We start from the raw sequence: 22,259 nt of genomic DNA, 5'->3' as shown, positions 1-22,259 counted from the left end.
CTGATTAGTTCTGAATACATTAGAAACTTTTTCTGGAAATGAATAAATGATACGTTGAGGGTTCTTTGAAACAACATATGGAAACTTCTGAGTTGCCTGTGAGAGGATTCTGAGTTGCTGTGGGTGCAGGGCCAGCTGAGCTGCTGCAGAGCCTGTTAGTGAGGGTGCAGGGCTGCATGTGCATGTGGCTGTGCTCTCAAAGTCAGCTTTATCGGGAAGGTAGTATTAACTGTTTGCTTCATACGCTAACAGTAAGACTGCTTGACAGTTTGGGGGTAGACCTAGTGTCCCTGTTGTCCTCTGTCCGCCTGGTTCCAGGTGGCCGGTGCAGAGACTTCCAAGCACTTCTATGAAAATCTCAATATTCACTTTTAGTATTCTTCAAGAACTCTGTATATTGACTTAATTATTTTGGTAGGGTGATGGACAAGTCAAGGTTCCTAGCCATTAAGAAGAAAAGCTGTAAGTAGAAAAGGCTTTGTTAGTATTTGTTAATTGTTATTTAATTCATATGTAGCCCTTGAACATGAAAGAATACATTGTTCATTCATGATGCATCTGTTACCTGAAAATTTCCCTCACTATAGAGAGGAAGGGGAGAAAAGATCCTTTTTTTTTAATTGGAAAATGCCTGCTGTTTCCAGCTATGCAAATATTAATATCGCATTCTGTCTTCTGTTTCAGTGTGCCTCCTCCATCAACTTCAAGTAAGATTTTCAAATTTGTTTTAAAAGCAACAGTTTTTGGACTGCTGGGATATGGCTGCTACCGAATAGGTCACAGGACAGTTCAGTTTGTTCTCTCAATGCCAGCAACACAGAGCTATCTTCAGAGGCTGACAGAGGTGCCTCAGCAGTGAACATTGAGTGGAGGTTCTGTGTGAAGAAGGTGGCTGAAGAAAGGGTGATGGAGGCAACATGTAAACTGGACTGAAGAATGAGGATTCTAGTCAGAGTTGACTGATGCTGAGCAACACTCAATTACTATATAATAAAAGATTTGATACTAAAGTTACACCAGCTATGATCTAATTAATAGTTTTGATTCTTGGTAGGTGTGTTGCATGAAACCAGGTCATTCCAGATTGAGGTAAAAGAAATGTGTATGCAAATATATATATATATATGTATATATATGTATATATATGTGTGTGTATATCATATATGCATACTATATATATACACTATATATATGCATGATATATAATATATATATTACTGATGATGTAGTACAGGGAGCTTAAAGAGTGTGTGTTCATGGCTCCTTTCCAGAGGAAAGAACAACACAAAATAATCTAATCAGCTGCATCTCCTCTGAAGTTCAGGGACACTTGAGTGATTCTTTGCTTTTTTCCTAAGGTATAATAATACCAAGTGGTTGTTTCTGGTGCCAGACACTTTTACACGTAATTTAAAAGGACATCTTCTCAATGTGTGTTTTATACCTAAAACGTTTAGGCTTTTTTTTAAACTTAAGAGCTTTCCAGAAATTTCAGAACTGTACAGGCTGTCATACGTACACGGCTCAAATTTTTTACAAGCCTTACTGAAGAACAGGAATGTTGCCTTTAGATTGCGTCCCTTGTTACCACCACCAGTTGAATTGTCTTTCTCCTGCATAGAGAAGGTATAGCCACCCCATCAGAATGCAATGTGGTTTGTGTCAGATGTTTACAGGACACTCTGTTCATTTAGATTAGCTTATTTAAACTGTATTATTTAGCCAAATCCTGCTGGTTTCAGTATTGTAAATTTAAGAGACTAGAACTACTGTACAATTTACTTTTGTTTCTCGGACCTTTCATATTTGGCATAAAAAGCCTGGAATTAATCTGCCCCTTGTTTTTCCTACATGAAAATATTTTATTTATCAATGTAATGTCTCAGTGGATGAATATTTTAATCTATTTAATAGGAAAGCAGTGTTCAATTTAGTTTTTCAACCAACTGTAGCATTTTATTTGGATTACCTACTATTTATATGTAGAATTATGGGTACTACAGACTGCTGTTATTTTCTTTTTTAATTATCCAGAACAGTCATCCATCATCAATCTATTTCTTCCTTTTTTTTTGTTCTTTTTTTTTTAGTCCTAGGTTCATATTTCATTGGAATTTTTGGTACCTTCCCTTTATAAGGATTGTCAGTGATTGTAAAATGCCCTTGGCAATCAGCTAGTCTGAGTTCAACAAGACAGATAACATTGTCATATGAAAGTTAACCTGATGTATTTGAATGGAAGAGTCCCATTTGCTCCTCAGGCTCATACAGTTGGTCATTGCTGAAATTGAGGTTTTTATCTGTATTCTTTTGGGAGTGAAAGATAGCAACCACTGTGTGAGGCAGGAGGAGACAAAGGTGATGTTGTGTTTTGTGTCTGTGTTTTTTCAGTTGGTTCAATAAAATCCAGAAACCACTTTTAATAGGGTGCATTTCCAAAGCCTTGTGTTGGAAATGGTCCCGTACAGCCTTTTGTTTGCTGAAAATATGTACATGTATCTTCTGTACAGTGTTGTCTTTTTCAAGCTTTTAAAATTAAGGGTCTGATGCTCTTTTCTGTGATGGCATTGACTTTGCTGGGAGCTGGTCTGTCCATGCAACCTGATGCTTTTCTGCCTTGCACTTTGAAAATTTTATCAGTTCCAGTGCAGCAAATTATTAAAGTGCATGTTTGTCTTTAAAATTACTGAATCTAACCCCGTTCTGCATAGCTCTTAAGATAATGCTAGGTGCTTTTCTGGTTCTGGGCCTTACAGGTGTCCAGGGAATAAACCTTAGCAAATGAGAATGACAGCAATTCATGCTTCTAGGACACAAAGTGTAAATGATAATATAGAAGACAGTGGGGCAGGTCCTTTTATTTTCTATTTATCAGTGCTGAAGAAACCACCAGCCATCTCTAGCAAGAGGAAAAGCAGCATTTGTAAACAATGTATAGAAGAGTAGAGTGACTGTCTGAATTTTGATTCCTGTTTTTTAAAAACGTTTAAGGTATTGTTTACAATTAAGCAGTCCTATTTGAATAATTCTATTACATTTTATGTATGTTTTTAAAAGATGAAAGAAAAAGCTTAAGCTCACTCTTCTCCTGGCTTTACTGACATACCAAAATGTTGTTCTGTTGGTTGTTTTCTTGAGAATATTTAGCTGGTAGAATTAAATATATGGATATTTTGCTTTAAGTTATCTACAGATTTTTAAAGTATCTGCAGATATTTTAAAAGCTCTGTAGATCTTTGATATCTGTGCTCAGGTAATTTTACACAAAGGAAAACAAATCTAAGGTTAATTTTAGATAGGAGCCTTAATCTTGGGTGGGACTAATGCTAAATGATTGTCATGGAGCATTCTTGCAGACTTAATGTTTTATGCTTTTTAGCCAAAAGTGATTACCATCTAAGGTGCCCATTCATTATTCAGTTTTTCTCTCCACTCAGTACCTTAAGTCTATTGCTTCAATCTTTTTTTTTTCTTTTTAAAAAAGCATATCAGCAGATTCTTCAGGGAACCTGTTTGTGGATGGAGAATTTGCAATTTATCTTCCCACTGTTGCAAATTGGCAGATCATATGCACACACTGTTTACTCAGTGGCACTGGAAAGTGATGAATTTGCAGAACTACAATTTTATGAATCCATACGCAAATTCTTGATGTTGTATATTCAATGTTGTACTGTTTATATAACATAATCAGTGTTTTAGGTCCATTCTTTTCTGTTCTAGCTAGTCCTTTCAGTGTTAACATCATCCTGTAAAATTTAAGTATATGTTGAATTGTCCCAGCCCCACCTCAACCTTATGAAGCCATATTGTATTTTTTTGGTGACATGTACATCTGTTTTATGCATTTGTACATGTGATGTGAATTTGAAGTATTTTTAACAATGTGTGCCTTTACTCTAAAATGATTTAAAGTAAACAGCAGTATGTTCTATTATATAAAAAATAAAATATTTTAACCACCATTTCTGTTGAAGGCATTTATTTTCCTAATTAACCAGTATTTTTATTGAGAGCAAACACTGGTTAGCTAGATCTAGTACAGGATAATTCCACCATCTAACACATTTTCCTGGAGGACATTAGTTGAACTAAATACCTCCTGCTTAGGGGCATCTGAGTGTAATGCTGAAGCAGGGAAACTAGTTTCTCTGCCTACCATGTGTAAAGAGGAAAAGGATGAGTTTCCCTGTCCTGCTGAACACACAGGGAGACTGTCTGCTCAACGTGAGTACTTAAATTCAGAGTCCAGAGTTAGGCATGGTGAGTTGATTTTGTCGTTGTTGCTTTTCTTTTAATCTCTCCAGTGCTGAGTCTTGCAAGGAGCTTGACAGCCTTAGTCCCAGTCCAGCAAAGCACTCCAGCATTGACTTAATATCAGGCACAGTTGTTTGTGCTTAAAGTGCTATCCTCCGTGTGGCAAATAAAGACCCTTTAAGTGCAAAAGATGTTGAATGAGTGACAAAGAGCTTAATCTTTCAAATTGACACAGGTAAATCAATATGACCATTACTTTATTAAAAAGTATTAATACAAAGATGCTGTATTCATACTTAAAGTAACTATATATGATAAGCTGTATTCCATACAGATAATGTACCATCTGTTTGCACCCTTTGTCAATCAGTGGTCCATCTTTTTTGACTGTATGTAAAGCAAAGTGCAGCCCATTTTTCCTTCATCAGGCAAAGTTCCCTCCAGTTGGACTTGACGCTGTGGCTGACAAGAATTGCTGGGTAAACCATTTAGGTGGAAGAAGAAGCTTTGAACATTGTAGTCCAGTAGTGTCCCTGGGAGTGGCAGAGGATGCTGCACAGCAGCTCGGCCCTGGAGCAGTGCTCGGTCAGGCAGCCTCAGGTGGCATCCAGCAGCTGCCTGCTTTGGGAGTGTATCGTTCACCAGCATTACACTGCACACTGCTGGCTCATGTCACATTTGCGGTGGCTTTTCTATACCAAATACTGAACAAAATTTAAAAATGGACTTTTTAAGGTGGATTAAAATGTCTGGGTTTCCACTGGAAGGTGTGTTTCCATGTGTATTGTAAAACATCTTAAAAACTGAGAAATAATCAAATTACCTCAAAGTGGTAGGCAGTGGGAACTACACATGGAAAAGAAACAGCACATTATCACTTGTGTAACCCTAAGATACTCATGTATGTATTTCCCTGTTTCTAAAACTGAAATAAACTTTAATTTTAGACTTGAGTGTTTTAAGACTGACATTTTTGTAAGATGTGGGAGCTTTTAAGTATTGGCAGAAGAAGGGTCACTCTTGTGGCTGACTGATGGACAGACTTCAGTGGGGTGCTGAGCCCGTGCTGTGGAAATGCACATGGAAGACATCAAGCACAAGACAAAAGTAGCTCCAAAGATACACAGCTGAAATCAGTCTACTGACTCTTCAGGTGAAAAAATGCACCAGCTGTGTCTGTCCTCACACCAGCAAGTCTTGTGTGTCCATGTGTATGTGGGGAGACCAGGAACAGCTGACACAGCTGTCCTGTTCAGCAGCTCCCAACTGAAGACGCTGGCTGGGGGTTGTCCTAATTGTCCCCTCCCTTGTCGCTTGCCTTGTGCCCACTGCAGAGTGGAGCTTTCAGGGAGGCAACAGCAGCAAAGATGGAGCTACCCTTACCCTCACTCCAGTAGGGAAGAGGGTAGGAGCTGGTGCTGTGTATGCTCTTTTCAGTCACAAGATCTTGTCCTTTGAGTCCTGGCACCTGGCCTGGCTCCTCCTTGGTAGCTCCCTGCTGCGGACGGCTGTGCTGCAAAGTGAGCAAACACTCGTTTTTGCTTGTTGGAGGTTTTGTCTGTGGGTTTGTGTAGTACAACACAGAGAAGCTCTAGCAGCGTTTGGGACGGGGGAAAGATGAACACAGCCACTTTCACACTTGCCTTATCCAAGATACTTGGTGCCTGTGTATCATGACTAACGCTTGAGGGAAAAGGGGGAAGGATCAGACTTGAAAAAAAGCCGTATCCATTTCTTCCAGTTTCAGTAGGAGGAGGCTTGTGCCTCCTCCCAGCTAAGTGACATTATTTCAGTGGTAACACGTCCGTGATTCTGGCTGCAGAGATGATTTATAATCTGGAGAAAGTAATGAAGAGTGATATTTGAATAGAGCAGGGTGGTTATTAATGTGATGTGTCTCTGCAGCTACTAAACTGCACATCTGCTTTCTCCATGGCCAGCAGGAGTGTTCTGTGTGTGGGCAAGCCTGGCAAGGTTGCTCAGGGCTTTAAGTTTGTACAAGTGCAACAAGGTTCTGGGTGTGCACCACCTAGCACTGGGCAGCTCCTCTCCCCCTCCCCGCTGCCATCCCCACGTCGTCTCTCATCCGAGTTCTTTAGAGCGGAGAATCTGTTGAGTTTAGCTGGAAAGTGCAAGTAATAGTAATAATTTAGTGCCATCTACTGTCTGCAGATGGTTTACCTACTCTGTCCGGGTTCAGGTGGAGGCATCCACTGGACCCTTCAGAGAAGGTAAGTGTGCACAACTTGGAGAGGTTTGGTCTTGACTCACCAGTGTGGTACCCGCTTTTAACTGAAATAACACAAAACATGAACATTCTGAATACTGACCTGTGGCATACATTCGTTAATCTTTTTTCTTGTTGTGGGTGCAGCGCCCCCGCGCCCTGCTGGCGGCTGCCGCCGGCCGCCCCTCCCCATGCCTTCGAGCGGGCTGAGTCGCCCTGCCCGGGGCCAAATGTGGTCCGCCCGGTCCCAGCCTGCCGCCCGCCCCGCCGGACCCAGCCGCGCTCCCCGCGGGTGGCCCCATGGGCGGGATTCGCGGCGGCACCGCCCCCGGCCCGGGCGCATGGACGCGGTGCTGCGCAGCGGCCGCCGCTTCCCCTCGCGGCTGCTGAGGGCGGCGGGCTTGGCCCGGCGCAGCTCCGCGGGCACGGCCATGCAGCGGCCCGAGGGCGGCGGCGGCTGGCTGGGCGCGCTGCGCTTCGACAACCTGGCGCTGCGCTCGCTGCCCGTGGACGCCTCGGAGGAGGGCGGCCCGCGGACCGTGCCCGGCGCCTGCTTCGCTCGGGTGCGGCCGAGCCCGCTCCAGAACCCGCGGCTCGTGGCCATGTCGCTGCCGGCGCTGGCGCTGCTGGGGCTGGAGGCGCCCGCGGCCGACCCGGCGGCGGCGGAGGCCGAGGCCGCGCTGTTCTTCAGCGGGAACCGGGTGCTGGCGGGCGCGGAGCCTGCGGCGCACTGCTACTGCGGCCACCAGTTCGGCAGCTTCGCGGGGCAGCTGGGCGACGGCGCCGCCATGTACCTGGGAGAGGTGCTGGGCCCGGGAGGCGAGCGCTGGGAGATCCAGCTCAAAGGCGCCGGCATCACCCCCTTTTCCCGGTAAGGCCCGGGCGGGCGGTGCCGGAACAGCCGGCGAGGCGCGGTTTGGAAGGAGCAGCGGCCGGTGCCCCATGCGCGGCTCGGGCGCTGTGCGGGGAGGACAGGGACGGGCTGGCTGGCCGGCCCGCAGATCGCATTAGCGAGGGGCTGGTGCCGTGCTCAGGGTCATTCCCTGAGGCAAAGGTCATCTCTTAAATCCTCGTGGTTGGTTGTTTTTTGTTTAACTTTGGCAGCAGCGAGTGTAATGCTTAAATGCCAGATCAGGAGGTGCCAAAATTTTCCGCTGGAAAACAAGAGTGTAACTGGATCTCGTTCAGGTGGCACGTTACTTCTGTCCCTGGTTATCCTCCAGTGCGGGTTTTCCCCTTTGGAAGGATGCAGACCATGATGACAGTGGGGAGAGCAGTGTGTAATTGCTGCCCTACGGCCCACACAGGTGGTATTTAAATGTGGGTGTTCGGTTGCGCTGCTGGTCCTTCTACCCACTCTTCCCAGCTGTGGGAGGGAATAGTGGAAAAGTCCCCAAAACGGCATATTGACCAAATCGCTGCAAGGGATGGGTGTTTTCATTAGCCATATTGGCCTTTAAATGCTTTAAATATTTCAAGTAATTTTTCCCACTTGCATTTCCCATATTTTCTGTCCCAGCTCTACAGAGGCTCGGTAATACCTTAGTTTCATGTATGCAGTCCTCTGAAGGCCTTCTCCAGGTCTGTGAGGGTTAGGGAAATCAGTGATATGGTGGTAGCTTTGTGGATCTGCCCTGGGCAGCTCTCCTGCTTGCCTGTGGCTTTGGAAGTGCTGAGAGTGTGGGCTGAGAACCACCTGTGTTTGTTCCATTTGGTTAATATCTTTTAAACAAGCTAGTTCGTTATCCTTTGTCTATTTAGTTGTTTTTGTTTTGGTTTTTTTTAAATGCAGCTGTTGTGCATTGTCATATTTAGGAACCCATTTCTAGATTGCTTATCCAGAAAGGATCAAAATAATATTTTACGTTGTATTTCATTTAGTTAAGAGGAAACCATTGACTTGATATACAATAAAATAGCTATTGTCCAAATTTTAAAAAATTTTTGAAGAACTATTGCATCAATGAAACCAACAGAGTTAATTATTAGAAGGGATATGTGTACCTGGAAGGTTTATTCTGTTACGTGTGCTCTTCATTGCAAGTTGTGTCCATCTAATTGAACTTTAACAGAAGAGTGGAGGTCCAGCTTTTGTTTTCAGATCTGCCACTACTTTTTTGTGTAACCATGGACAGGGTATGCTACTTCTAGGCTTTTATTTCTCTGCTGCTACAGAGGAGACAGAAGTTCCTGCCTTCATAGCCTAAAATCCCTGCATGTGTTCCTGCTGCAGGCAAGCTGATGGTCGGAAAGTCCTGCGGTCGAGCATCCGGGAGTTCCTGTGCAGCGAGGCCATGTTCCACCTGGGCATACCAACAACTCGGGCTGGCACGTGCGTCACGTCCGACTCCAAAGTCGTCCGTGACATATTTTATGATGGGAATCCAAAAAATGAAAGGTGTACAGTTGTTCTGAGAATAGCCTCTACGTTTATAAGGTAGAAACATATTTTGTTGATCAGTTTTGTTTTGGTGCTTTTCTTTTAAAACTAAGCAGTCTTTTAAAATACCGTTTTAAGTGTATTTCTCTAACAGCACCATTTGTGTGTTTCTTGTTCTGGAGGCTTGGAACTTCTTTTGCTGGGCTGTAGGAAGCTGCTGTTCTTGCCTGGCAGATGGGATGGGCTGCTGTCTTTGCACTGAGACAGATAAACACTAGGGATGCTATCCTGGTAGAAAGAAGTTAAGTTTTGCAAACTTAGGAAAACAGATTTTTCGTGTTTATTCCCGTACAGAATACTTTTTTTTTTTTATATATAGTAGTAGTAGTGGTAGATTATAGTTCTATCCTTAATTCCAGTTCCAATGTAGTACTGTCAAAGTTTGGGTGTACTTTCCCTGCCTGAGAGGTGTACGAGGTTCCTGCTCCAGCAGAAGCTATTAGGAATTTCAGGAAGTTGCATTGCTTCCTCTAAGGTTGCAGAATATTAGAGGCAGGTGAGGTATAAGGAATATGCGCTTTCATACGTATGTGTGTATTTGCGTACATTGCTGTGTGTGTTTACATATCTGGAAAATATATCTGGTATGCTTGATGTACAGTCTAGTATTTAAAATAATTCCAACTTCTACATACTTACTCAGGGTAAGAATTTTTCAGTAGAAGGAGTCGTAAGAAGCTTTAGTGAGCTGGTGTTCAGTACTGGCAGGGTCAGTCAGTTTAGTTACATGTGCATGTAGGAGCTTCCTTGCACTGAGTAACTGAGCCTCACAACGTTCAGTGTAGGAATCTTGCAGGTTTTTCTCTCAGTCATCTGAAGGATTGGTGTTAAGAGACAATGTGCTGTTATTGCAACAACAGTAAATGTTTTTATTACATGCAGTATTAAATTATGTTAATAGTATCAGATAATTCTAAAATGTGTTTTTATTTTGAAACAGATTTGGCTCTTTTGAAATTTTTAAACCTCCTGATGAATACACTGGACGCAAGGGCCCCAGCGTTGACAGAAATGATATTCGAATACAGATGCTTGATTATGTGATCAGCACTTTCTACCCAGAAATCCAGGAGGCTTATTCAGACAACACTACTCAGAGGAATGCTGCCTTCTTCAGAGAGGTAAGGAAGATCAGATTCTCTTCATAAATCCATACCAGTCATCTTTAGGAACTTCATCTGCAAGCACAGATGACTGGAGTCAGGTAATATTTTGTATCATTCAGTTGTCTGAACTCTTCTTTTCTTTGAAGAAAGCACTCTTAGTAGACCTGCTTATTGATGAAAACAGTGTTGATATTGATCTCACCAGTGAAAACAGTTGAACCTTCCTAATAGTAATTAATGATTTCCCTGCTTTGGGGGAGCTTCTGAAGGCTTGTCTCCATTTGCTGGGACTGTCTTGGACTGTGAGAGGGAGTTCTGGCTCTGACTGTCAGATGAGTTGATGGTGCTGAGACATCACTTGCAAGGCATCGTTATGTAAAATACTGAGAATGCTGAGTCTCATTTTTCAAATTACAAACGGGAATGTTGACTGCAAATCAGTTTAACTTCAGACTTTAGAACTGAAATGTTTAAAGGCTGTTGAGCACTCTTATAACTAGTGAGCAAACAGAGTAATTAAAAAATACCAGTGTCTAATACTTGACTAGTCTATCTAAGAGCTTTGCGGTGGTGCTTTGAAATCTGAAATGATCTGGTGTGGACTGAGGGAATGGCTGCAGCATGATACACTTTCATAACAGACCAGTAAGAGGTCAAAAGCCAGACTTAATATCTGACATTCTATGGTTTGGTTTCTTGCCCCCTTTTTTTCTTTTTTTTCTTCATCACAACCTGTGCATACTTGCTTTAGTTCTTAAAAGCAAGCTGTGGCTCGGTTCACCACTGTGTGCCGAGGAGTTTTAACTCTGCTGGACAAGCCTTTTGTGTGTGAACAATTGGGGTTGATGAGGAGAACTGTGGCTTGTAGCTCACTCTGTGCGTGTCCAGCTCTGCAGCTGATGGCATGTTTACTTTCTGATGGCAGAAAAGTCATGGGATTTGGGGATCTTTGTGGGTGTGTGTGTGCACCCAGTCCTGCTTTTGGCTGCTTTTCCTGACTCCTTTTCCTTCCCCCCACCCCTATTCCTAGCATTCTTTTCTCGTTTCCCCATATCCATTTTTTGTTTGTTGTGCTCCTCCTGCCACTGCCTGTCTACACTCCATGTCTGTGCTATCACTGCCTCCTCATGTTTTCTCTCAACCTTATTGGGGACTTTCCAGATTTTTCTCCACCTGAAAATCACCCCAGTCCCTTCTCTAATTGGACAAACACATCCATTAGCGGGGAACTGTTGTCACCTCAATTCTATCTTGTTTTATCTTTCTTTTTGCACTGTGGAGAAAAAACGTACAAGTGATTGCATTTCACAGCACTGTCTAGAAAGCAAGCATCATTATCTGTACTTCTCAAATAATTTGTAGCTGTTGTTTAAATTTAAATGAGCATGTCCTTCAGCTGGCAGTCGTATTTATATATACACCATACCTGTCTTCTAGTTTGGCTAGCTGTAGAAAAATGTTGATCAAAAAGAATAAAGGTCAAAGACGATGCAGAGCTGTCTCTTCATTGTCAGTGTACCCATCTTTTGAGTGGCACCCAAGCTTTAGTTGCTTTTGGGCACTCTCATTAGGGGGATTTCTTTCTACCAGAAGCCTGGTGGTGTGTGAAGCATCCATACAAAGACATTCAGCAGCAAGGACTGCCTTACCACTGGAGTGCTTTCATCCCATCCCTGGTGGCCACTCTTTATTTATTTTTAACTTTCACATTTTCCTGGCACAGAGCCATTGTGCAGGGTGTTCCTCTCTTACTGGTTTATGGCCTGAGTAATCAGTTTCGGACACATGTAGCTGGCTGCTGGCTTCCAGCTGCCCCATGGATCAGTGTTCAGGAAAAATGGGTAAAGTACCTACCACGAGAGTATTGGAAAATGTAGAAGTGTGGGATCTCAAGGTGAACCAGAAGGTTCTGTTGCAATCATCATTTGTGATTTTCATTACCTGTCAGGGAAAAATTTGTTTAATTTTTCTTCTTTACTTGACTGCATGTGTTTTTTAAAAAGAAGGTAGAAAAATTCTGGATTTGAACGCAAAGGCATAGAAACATCTAATGAAACAATTCGTAGACCTTTTTTGAAGCTTAATGAAATACACTTTCACTGCAGCATGGAGTAAATAGTTGCTTTGAATTTCTGTGCATTGTTAGCTATTTGGGTAGAAGAATGTTTTTATTTGTGAAAATAATGTGATTTAAAAGTTTTAGCTAATGGCTATGTAAAATTTTTACTTACAGCAATTTAGTAAAGTATTTGCAACTAGTTTTATTTTAAAACCATGATAGCTTCCTGACTTTTAGACTTTTAGTGTTGTAGTTGACAGGTGGGCTAATGTATTTAGGTGACTAGGACTACTTTAAAATATTATACTATTTATTTGAAGGATGGTGCACATGCAGTGATTTTAGTCAACTCTGTAAAAGTAGTTCTCAGTTAAGCAGTGGAAAATTTCTGATGAAGCATGCATTTGGTGAAGAATTGCATTTAAATAAAATTTTCGTTTTTGCAATATTTTTATTTAATTTTGTAGCCTTATTTCCACTCTCAGAACATCGAGAAATGCTTATCAGTGCTAAAACCTGTTTGCAGGGAATAGTTTTTTTGTCAGCCCCTTTAACCTCACTGTAAATCACCCCTACAATACAAGGTAAACCGAAAGACTAAATTTGCTTATGTGATCTCCTGCCTGTAGCTACTCTTTAAAAATAGTAATAGGCAAAAGAATGTATTTATACAATGACTAGGCTAGTATGCAAATCTGGTGTCAAACAGTTTATCTTATTTCTGTGTACAGTGCATTTGAAAGCTGTTCAATTGACTGGCAAGTCAAGCATGGAAGGAGAGAAGCGGAGGCAAACAGAAATGGGAGGCAGAGAAACAGGATAGTTACTGACAGGAGGAGAGAGGCAAACTGTCCTAAGATGTTAGTGTGTGTGGCATGCTGCCAGAATTTGCTTCCATTGGAGCTGTAGAAACATCAGTTCAGACTAGGAAATGCCTGGAAATAGACGAATGTTTTGGAGAAGTGTTGTGATGAAAAATGAACTAAACATCCTTTCTTTCAGCTAACCAAACGGACAGCGAGGTTGGTTGCTGACTGGCAGTGTGTGGGGTTTTGCCATGGTGTGCTGAATACAGACAACATGAGTATAGTTGGACTAACCATTGACTATGGCCCTTTTGGGTTTATGGACAGGTCAGTGTGACATCAATGTTTGGAATTGCATATGTACTTGCTATATAGGACAATCCTGGTGTTCATGGTTGCTTTAATATTTTTACTCTAAGGTAGATTTCTGAATTAGCTTTATGGCAAAGTAGATTAAGGTAGTTCTAGTTATCCTTTAATTCTTCTTTACAATGTACTTTAAACTGTGTTCACAACATCTCTAGCTGTTAGACTGTTCTTACAGCGTGTGGGTTTGGGAAAAGAATCAAGGAGTGTTTCCTTTCAAATTTTTTAGTTCCTAGAGCAGACTAAAATAATAAAACTATTTCTCACAGTATTGGTGTCCGGATACTAGAAAATGCTAAGTACTTCTTCTCTTGTAGGTATGACCCTGAGCATGTTTGCAATGGTTCTGATAATACAGGGCGCTATGCTTACAACAAACAGCCAGAGGTTTGCAAGTGGAACCTGGGGAAACTTGCTGAAGCTTTAGTTCCAGAGCTGCCCTTGGAAATAAGCCAACTTATCCTGGAAGAGGAATATGATGCAGAATTTGAGAAGCACTATTTGCAGAAGATGAGGAAAAAACTAGGCCTAATCCAACTGGAATTAGAAGAAGATAGTAAGCTGGTGTCTGAACTGCTTGAAACCATGCATGTCACAGGTTGGTGAACAGTGCAGAAGGTGCTTATTTAATAGCCCATCAGCATCTATTATCAAATCAAAATATAATTTATATCTTGACCTTACAAGAAAGTAGCCTTGTGCTACTACACTGTAATCTGAGGGAAGAACAAAAGACTGAAAATAATTACCTTATTGTGAGCTGTGGAGTAGTTGTTGCCTTATACAGGGCCCCTGTCTCACATTTGCACCCTCACTGAGAGAACAGTTTTTTGCCTCTTTAGAATGGTGATCTATACTGCTGTGGGAGGAGGTAGGAAGGAGGTATGGGACCTGCTTTCCTGCTGATTTGTTAGTTGCATTACTCATAGAATTCATTTTTTCAGCTGGAGACTTCACAAATATTTTTTACTTGCTGAGTTCATTCTCAGTAGACATTGATCCTTCAAAATTTGAAGATTTCTTAGAAGAGCTTACAAGTCAGTGTGCTTCTGTGGAAGAACTGAAAGTTGCCTTGAAACCACAGATGGATCCAAGGTATTACTCTGCTTAAATACTTTTGGCTTTTGCTTTTAGTTTCATTATAACCATAATGAACACTGCATGGTATGTAATGTTTCACTGATTTTAAGATTGGAAATGTCACTGTTAAGTAGATGCATCATGATATACAGCAGTGACTTTCAGCAGTTGGCTCTTGGGTTAAAGTTGTCTGAGCTTTTGTTTGGTCTTTTTTTTAAATTTCCTTCCCTGTCTCTGTTGACTTGAGGCAATGAGAGTGCCAAATAATGAAGTGATACGGAAGTATTTTACGGGAGAGATGGGTTTGAACTACAATGCTACTGTGTTCTGCTAGTGTACTGTCAGCAAAAAGCCACTTTCAACTGCCAAAGTTCTGGCCTGAGGATAACCTAAACACCCACTTTAGGTGGTGTAGTCCATGTCCCATTTGTTCTGCAGTCCAGCTACTCTGAGCATGGAAAATAATAACTCACGTTCAACTGCTGCTTACAACAGCGATTGCAGCAGTTTTCCACGTTTTGGAGATGGGGAGAAACAATTAAAGGTATTTTGGGTATATTTCTCCCCCTCTCCCCACTTTGTTCAATAAGTGAAGGTAATGAACCTACCAAGTTCTTCAGCTTTGCTGTGTGTTGATAGCACAATACAGAGATAGCTTGTGTGATAGAGATGGGTCAGTATTTTCTAAACACTGCATTCAGGACTAGAGAAACATGAAAAGTAGTTATAAATCATCATGATAGGGATGTGACATTTTGGAGGGGAGTAACTGTAATAAAGTGAGTGCATGACTGATTTCTTTTTTAACCTCAGCACTTGGATATGATAGAGCTAGGCATGTCAGATGTGTACATCAGATTTGGATAGTACTTTATGTAAACTCAGAAATCAAAGCACCTGGCTTATCTCTGCTTACTGAAAGTAGGAGAATATAACCTGATATAATGAGTTGTCTGTTTTGACAAGAATAGTGTTTCTTTTCTCCTTCACTTAATAATGCATTCATAGAGGAAATAAAAACACTTTGTATTTTGATATGCTGCAACTCTTTGGGTTTTTATTTTACGTTATGCCGTGGTATAGTTATTAATTCAGGAAAAATAAAAGCTAGCATGGTATTGCAAAATAAGGTGGAACTACGGTACAGCACCAGTGAAACACAGTGAAATATGAAAAGATAGAATCCTCATCAAATTTACAGAAGAATAGTCTGGATATTGTTCAGAATTTATTACCAGAAAGCAGTTCTCAGTCCGTGATTTAGACTGGCTAACTAAAAAAGTTAAACACAGTGTTGTCTCATGCAACTTAAATGAACTATTTTTCCCCATATCATTTAGGTTTTTTAGTACTGGCAAAAATAGTAGGTGTTAAAGAAATAAAAAAACCCCAAACAACAAAACCTGTGAATTCTATATTGTCTTGATATCTAAGTAAGATCAAACTTTTTAAACCAAATTCCTTTCAAAATTCAAAAGGCTATTTTGATGCTCAACTAAACTGGTAATTTTGCAAATCTACTGTCTGCATCTTATATATCACAGGAATATGAATTAAACACACCAAAAGAAGGGGGAAGTAAAATTAGGATAATTTATAATAAAAATTGTTTTGTTAATTACAGATTTCTGTTACTTAGCCACTCTAGTGAAATCCTAGTTTGTTGTGAATGTTTTTGTATCTGCTTTGATTGCAAAGAGACGGTTCTTGACAGGCAGCTCAACTTCAATATCTAACCTGTTTGTTCTTTGTGTTCCCAGACAACTGTCAATGATGCTGATGTTGGCTCAGTCTAATCCACAGCTGTTTGCATTAATTGGAACAAAAGCTAATATAAATAAAGAACTGGAACGCATTGAACAATTCTCTAAACTGCAGCAGTTAACAGCAGATGATTTATGTAGCAGAAATAAAAGACACTGGAAGGAATGGCTGGAGAAATACAGGTAAGGTTTCTCAGTATTCATAGCACTATTACATTTCTGCATTTTGAGACAATGTGCGTGTCTCACAAAAGACACCCTGTCTCAGATATAGATCAGGAGGGATGGGGAGGGCATGCAGCTCAAGAATATTATCTACTGTCATGATCAGTGTCTTTGTTGCTGTGAAAGTTCCAGGGCATCTTTGTGTTTTGTTTACTAGACTTTGTGGTAGTGTGAGGTTGTAGAAATCACCTAGCATCAAATCTATATGAAAAGCGCTTCAGTAATGTTGATGTTGATTCTGATACAGACTAATTCCAGTTGTGAACTTTTAAGTTTTCAGTAACTACAACTGACTGATGTCTAAGCATTCTATCCTTTGAAATTTTTTTCCAAAAGAAAATTCTATGTGTGAATACAGAAAGCAAGTATTCTTAATCAAAGAATAAAAACAGAAATCATGGCCAGGAAAAACAAATGTCCAGAACAACAAAAGCTTTCTTAATAAACAAGCACAGAAATACTTGAAAGACAAGATCTGAATGTGTCAGTCATTGCAGAGCAATGCAGATCAGACCATACCCCATATCTTGGTCTGACTTTAGAGAATAGAAAAGGGGTGCTGTGCCACTTCCTCAAGCCATGTCAGGACCTGCTGACTGTCCATAGTACTGCTTTTAAATGAAGTGGTGTTTTATATTCTATTGTCATGCTGCATCTTATAAACTGAGAGGATTATAGATGATGTAGTATTTTTTAAGAACTGCAAGCTAAGGATCTCAAAACAAGAAAATGTGTCAACTTCTACGTGGGGTTCTTGATAAAAACCACTTTTGTTACCTGCTGAATTTCAGAGTCCGTTTGCAAAAAGAAATAGAAAGCGTTGGTAATGCTGATGCCTGGAACACTGATCATGTGAAAGTCATGAATTCAAACAATCCGAAATATATCTTGAGAAATTATATTGCCCAGAATGCCATAGAAGCAGCCGAAAATGGGGATTTCTCAGAGGTATGCTGTTGCTGCTCGCTCTCTCTAGGCTTGTGTGGATGTGTAGTGGTGCTGTCAATGGCTGACATCATACCAGGCAAAATTTAGTCTGGAATCTTGGGCAGTAAGGGGATTGGGAATTCACTGTTCAGGAGGTCTCTATTGTTTTTGTTGAAACTGTAATTTTATTGACTGCAGTACAAATAATGTGGAATCAAAAATCTGAATCTGAATCTACCAGCTTTTGTAGGCCGACCTTGGGACAAGACACTTAGCCTGCTTTTACTGTCTCAAGAGTGGCTTTTACCTTGGGAGGCAGTTGTGGACTAATTTATACTTGTTCCTTTCTGGAAAGAGTTACCTTTTAAAATTTACAGCTTTCACCTGTGGACTTCAGCATGTGTAATGTTAGACGCAGAATATGGGAAAATTAATTTATTTAGAGAAATTATGTAAGAATTTGTATTGAATATTTTCACTTCAAGTTATTTGAGCTTGAGTCCCATACAGATACAAACTCAGCCAGGTACAATTTCAAAGTTTGCATCTTACATATATTGTTCATCTGTTTAATATTTGGCTTGTCTGGAGTTCATGTATTAAATGCAATATACTTGCTCATTATTTGCCATGAGGTTCTTCTCCATATCATTTTGCCTTTACTTTCTAAATTCTTATAACCATGCTGTTTTCACTCTAGGTAAGAAACGTACTGAAACTTTTAGAACATCCATTCCAAGAAGCAGAAGGTTTCCAGGAGGTAAAGGAAGGTGCAGAAGAGGAGGGAGCAACTGCTCCAGCAGCTGCTTGTGCTCAAGAGACCAGAAGCAGACAATCATACTGCAGCAAGCCTCCGCTCTGGGCTGCAGAGCTCTGCGTTACATGATCTTCATAACTGCCTTGTTTTGTTTTTTGCTGTAGACTGAAGACTCTGATCCTCCTTCAGCAGTGAAGAATTCAGCAAGGCAAACATCAAAGTGCTATTAAGTTATTGAAACAACACTGCATTTGGATGCATCTGCAGCAGTCTTCAGCTGTGCTTAATTTGAAGCAGTTGTGGATCATTGGAACAAACCAGTAACAATCAACAGCCCATATACATCAGTAATCTAAATGTTTAGAGACCAAAGTCTTTCCTTTATCCTCACTACATTGCAAGTAAAAAGCAGTATTTTATGTCGAGGCAGGCTGAACTTCAAACATCCAAATGGAGTTGTTGCTATGTGAAGACAGAAATAGCAAGTCAGGAATCTGATCTGTTTTTGTCTGATGTCTTAACTAATAGTACTTCTAATATTTATTTACTGCTTTCTCTATGCAGGAACTTCCAGTCCTCTTTAATGGAGGAACAGATGCAGTGTTGCTTGTTTGAAGCTATGTTTCATTTAATTAAGTAGTTCATTTCTTGTGAGCCTTTAGATTGTATTTAATCATTACCTATTTTCAGAGAACTTGTGCAGGCTAGAATTTGGGGGGAACATTTGAATTTTTTTAAGAGCACAATTAAGGGAGATTATATACATTTGCACTTCAAAACTTGGTGGTGAAGTTTATTCAGGTTCAGTATGTTTGCATACAATGCACATAAATATCTACTAAACTCAGGAGTGCAGTTTGTAAGCCAGTTGCCTCGGGCAGGATCTATATGCCAAATTAGTGTGAGCCTTAAACTACCCCAGAACTCAAATCCAGGTTTTTGTTTTACATTGATTTCTGTGCTCCTGACAGAGTCTGCCTGTTCGAGAAGTGTGCAGGTGAGGTGCCTGCTCATCACACTAGTCAGTGGGGTTCTTCCATTCCTTCTCTAGTCTTGCACCATTTAGTTTGCTTCCATGGTCTTTGAAAATCTTTACGCTGGAAGTTTGCCATTTAGGAACATGCTGTTTGAGCTTGGGTAAAAGATTATGGAGGATGTGGGAGGAGAAGAGGAGCTAACTTGCAAGCAAGTTACTTAGGGATAATGTTTCAGGGGAAGGTTGGTTGTCATTATTGTCACATCATCAAAAGAAAGTTGTTCTGTAGTTAGTTGTTACTTAACTTTCTGAACTTCTTTTTGAAGGCCTGTGTTATTAGTTCAGACCCCTGAAAGGTTTGGTTTAATGCAAAGGCTTCTCTTTTCCAAAGAGACCAGTCTCTCACTGTGATTTACATGTCCTCAAGGAAATTCTTCTGCTACCCCCGTGCAAGCTTGATACCAGCTTGGATTGAATTGAGGAACAGCTCAGGGAGCTGGGGTTGTTCAGCCTGGAGAAAAGAAGACTCAGGGGTGACCTTATCACTCTCTACACCACCTGAAAGGTGGTTGTAGTCAGGTGGGGGTTGGTCTTTTTTCCAGGCAACAACTGACATATCAAGAGGACACAGTCTTAAGCTGTGCCAAGGGAAATTTAGGTTGGATATTAGGAAAAAGTTTTTTACTGAAAGAGCGGTAAATTTCTGGAATTGTCTGCCCGGGGAGGTGGTGGAGTTACTGTCCCTGGATGTATTTAAAAAAAGATTGGATGTGGCACTCAGTACCATGATTTAGTTGAGGTGGTATTAGGGCATGGGTTGGACTCAGTGATCTTGAAGGTCTCTTCCAACCTGGTGATCCTGTGTGAATTATGCTCTTTAAGGTCTTCCTCAATATGAGCTGTCAGAAAACAGAACAGTTGGGAGTGTTGCGTATCCATCTGTACTAACAATCAGTTTGTCCTTCTTGCTGTCACAGGACATAGGGGATGCTTTGATTGATTGTAAACATTCACTGTGTCTTGGAGCTGGAGAAACTGATTTGTGACTAACTAGAATCTCTGACAAGCACAGCACTTTCTTTCTGTGAGATTTTGGAGTCCTTACAGAAAAGGACAAGCTAGGTGTATTACCTAGCCCATGGAAGAATGATGTAGTTGAAAGAGGTCTTCTAGGAATAATGCATTTTTGTGGGACTCTGAGACTTTCATTGAGAATTATCCTTCCTTTAAACTTGGGTTACTGGAACCAAACTATGTAATGGAAACTTCAGCAGAAAGTCAGTGCTGGGTAAACAGTACTGCATCAGGGAGGGAAAGGGTGTTGGCAGTTTGAAAGACACTTCAGACATCCCCCTGCAGAACCTGTGGTCTCTTACAGTGTGCCTGGTCCAAAAGGGAGTAATGGAGGGGGAGAAGTTGCTCCAAGCTGATCAACGTAACTGTGCTGATTTTGTTTCTCAGTTTATATCTTTTCTTTTGGGACACAGAGGGGAACAGAGTTTCAGAGGAGATCTGTCCAAGCTTCTTGCTTAACAAAATGGTGTAAAAAGTAATGATTCTTAACCATACCTAAGGGGTCGAGTCTTTTTAATGGCATTCTGATGATAACTTGGTGGGGTTGAGTAGGTCTCTATTAATAGTGGTATAGAGAAGAGCAATGATACTATAACCGTGTGTTTGGACATACAAGAATTTGAATTAACTACCAAATTATTGTGCACCTATATTGCCAAAATCATGGAAGGAGATACTTTGGAATAATTTACTAGCAGTCTTATCCCTGAAAGGGAAAATCAATGTTACAGGGAGAAATGCAAATGCAATGGTATTTGCTGCTAAATATTCTTTGCTTACGTGTTGATCAAGTGCAAGAGCAGGGTTGGAATGATGAATGCAGTCCCTGGGTGTGGCTGCTTTGGTGTGCCACTTAGTAAAGTTACGTTTGTAATAGATGTTCACCAACAGGTAGAAACTCTGAAGTCTTTTACCTGTTCCAGCTGCACTGACATCCAACTGCTTGGTTCCTCAGGGCATGCAGTAATATCAGTGCTGTGTGTTTGAAGAAGCTTGATGATCCAAAGCCAAGTGGAATGCTTGTGCTCTTCCAGCATTCTCATTTCAGAAGGTGGGTCTCTGCTCAAACTACGACCTGTGATCTGTGAGTTTCTTCTGCTCTTGCTCCTGGAGCAATGTGGAAGCAGGAGGTTGTTCAGCACAATTACACCAAATTTTGTCTTAGAACTTTATCACTTAGCTCGGTTCTTCAGAGAGAAGGGAATACAGGTTATAGCATTTGGGAGTCTAAATACTTGAATCATAATTTGCCGCTTGATTTTTACAGCTTGTATTTGCAATAGGCTCTGAAAATAATATTCCTTATTGGTCAAATATTCTGCTTATATAAAAGCCATGGAGGTGTGCTCAAAATGAAGTGGTGACTCTTCGTATCAAAAGCTTTCTCTGGAAATACTTGTTTAGACTTAGCCTGTGGCTGCACCATATATTCTCAAGTACCCTTACATAAAGTCAAGTGGTACCCAGATGACAAAACTGAAATGAGAACCACTTGGAGATGAATCTCTGGATAGTCTCACATAATAGTGGGACTCCTTTCATGACTTGGTAAGATTTCACCATAACTCTGCTTCATCAGCTTTTAAATCTACAGTTGCTGAATGTTTTACTGTCAGCTCTTACTTTGGAATGTTGTGTGGGTTGTTTTGGGTTTTTTTTTGTTTGTGGGTTGGGGTTTTTTTTCCAAGTAAGCGCTACAGATTTGATTATTTTATTAAAAGTAATAAAAATTGTAGTTTTAATATTCTTGTCATGCCTATTTCCTGAAAGTTTTACTGTTCACAGTGTAAGATCACACAGTCTGTATTCTAAGTAATGCTGCCACTAGCTTGGTTACATCTTTTCATTTGGCTTTATGCTTCCTGGGTTGACAGGGGGAAGATTTTAGTGTGCAGTGACAGTTCTCAGTTCCTCTCTATACAAATGTTGCATTTGGTCCCACCACTTCCCCCTAACACCTCTATTTTCCCTCACCCTGACGTCAGCTGTGGAGGTGAAGGATGCAGCCATCCTGTGTATGGGACGGGTACATTGCCATAGAAATCAAAGGGCATGATGGGCCATGATAAAGCTCCACACATGACTACAAACTGCACCATTTTTGTTCATGCAATTCTTGCAGCAGATGCCTAATTAACAGGGGAGCAGAAATTCGGGGGGAGAAGTCAGGTTTTCTAAACTAAGCATGCAAAATCT

General features: G+C 41.0%; 2 protein-coding genes across 8 annotated transcripts in view; both read left to right on the top strand.

The window, feature by feature from the left end:
* TRABD (TraB domain containing) overlaps positions 1 to 4,147 on the top strand; it is a 34,592-nt gene extending 30,445 nt beyond the window's left edge. For 4 of the 6 annotated variants that reach the window (XM_082280078.1, XM_082280079.1, XM_082280077.1 and 1 more), the window contains one exon: positions 685 to 4,147. In XM_082280078.1, coding sequence (XP_082136204.1) covers positions 685 to 859 — 175 coding nt within the window. In that variant the 3' untranslated portion in view covers positions 860 to 4,147. The remainder of the gene's footprint in view (positions 1 to 684) is intronic. The other 2 variants (XM_082280080.1, XR_014226341.1) reach the window with 2 other exon arrangements.
* A 2,678-nt stretch (positions 4,148 to 6,825) lies between these two features.
* On the top strand, positions 6,826 to 21,805 carry SELENOO (selenoprotein O; the record flags this gene model as incomplete). Of its 2 annotated transcripts, none has more annotated exons than XM_082280017.1 (9): positions 6,826 to 7,355; positions 8,718 to 8,921; positions 9,865 to 10,045; positions 13,092 to 13,222; positions 13,579 to 13,859; positions 14,206 to 14,356; positions 16,102 to 16,287; positions 17,121 to 17,277; positions 17,957 to 21,805. In XM_082280017.1, the coding sequence occupies 9 exons, from the start codon at positions 6,826 to 6,828 to the stop codon at positions 18,140 to 18,142; spliced, it is 2,007 nt and encodes a 668-aa protein (XP_082136143.1). In that variant the 3' UTR covers positions 18,143 to 21,805. The 2 variants fall into 2 exon arrangements, with proteins under 2 accessions (XP_082136143.1, XP_082136144.1); XM_082280018.1 differs by having other exon boundaries at positions 6,834 to 7,355; positions 18,178 to 21,805.
* Positions 21,806 to 22,259: the final 454 nt, after the last annotated feature.

The sequence above is a fragment of the Coloeus monedula genome (assembly GCF_965178545.1).
Source record: "Coloeus monedula genome assembly, chromosome: 4".
Classification (NCBI taxonomy): domain Eukaryota; kingdom Metazoa; phylum Chordata; class Aves; order Passeriformes; family Corvidae; genus Coloeus; species Coloeus monedula.
This window is presented reverse-complemented; position numbering and strand designations above follow the sequence as displayed.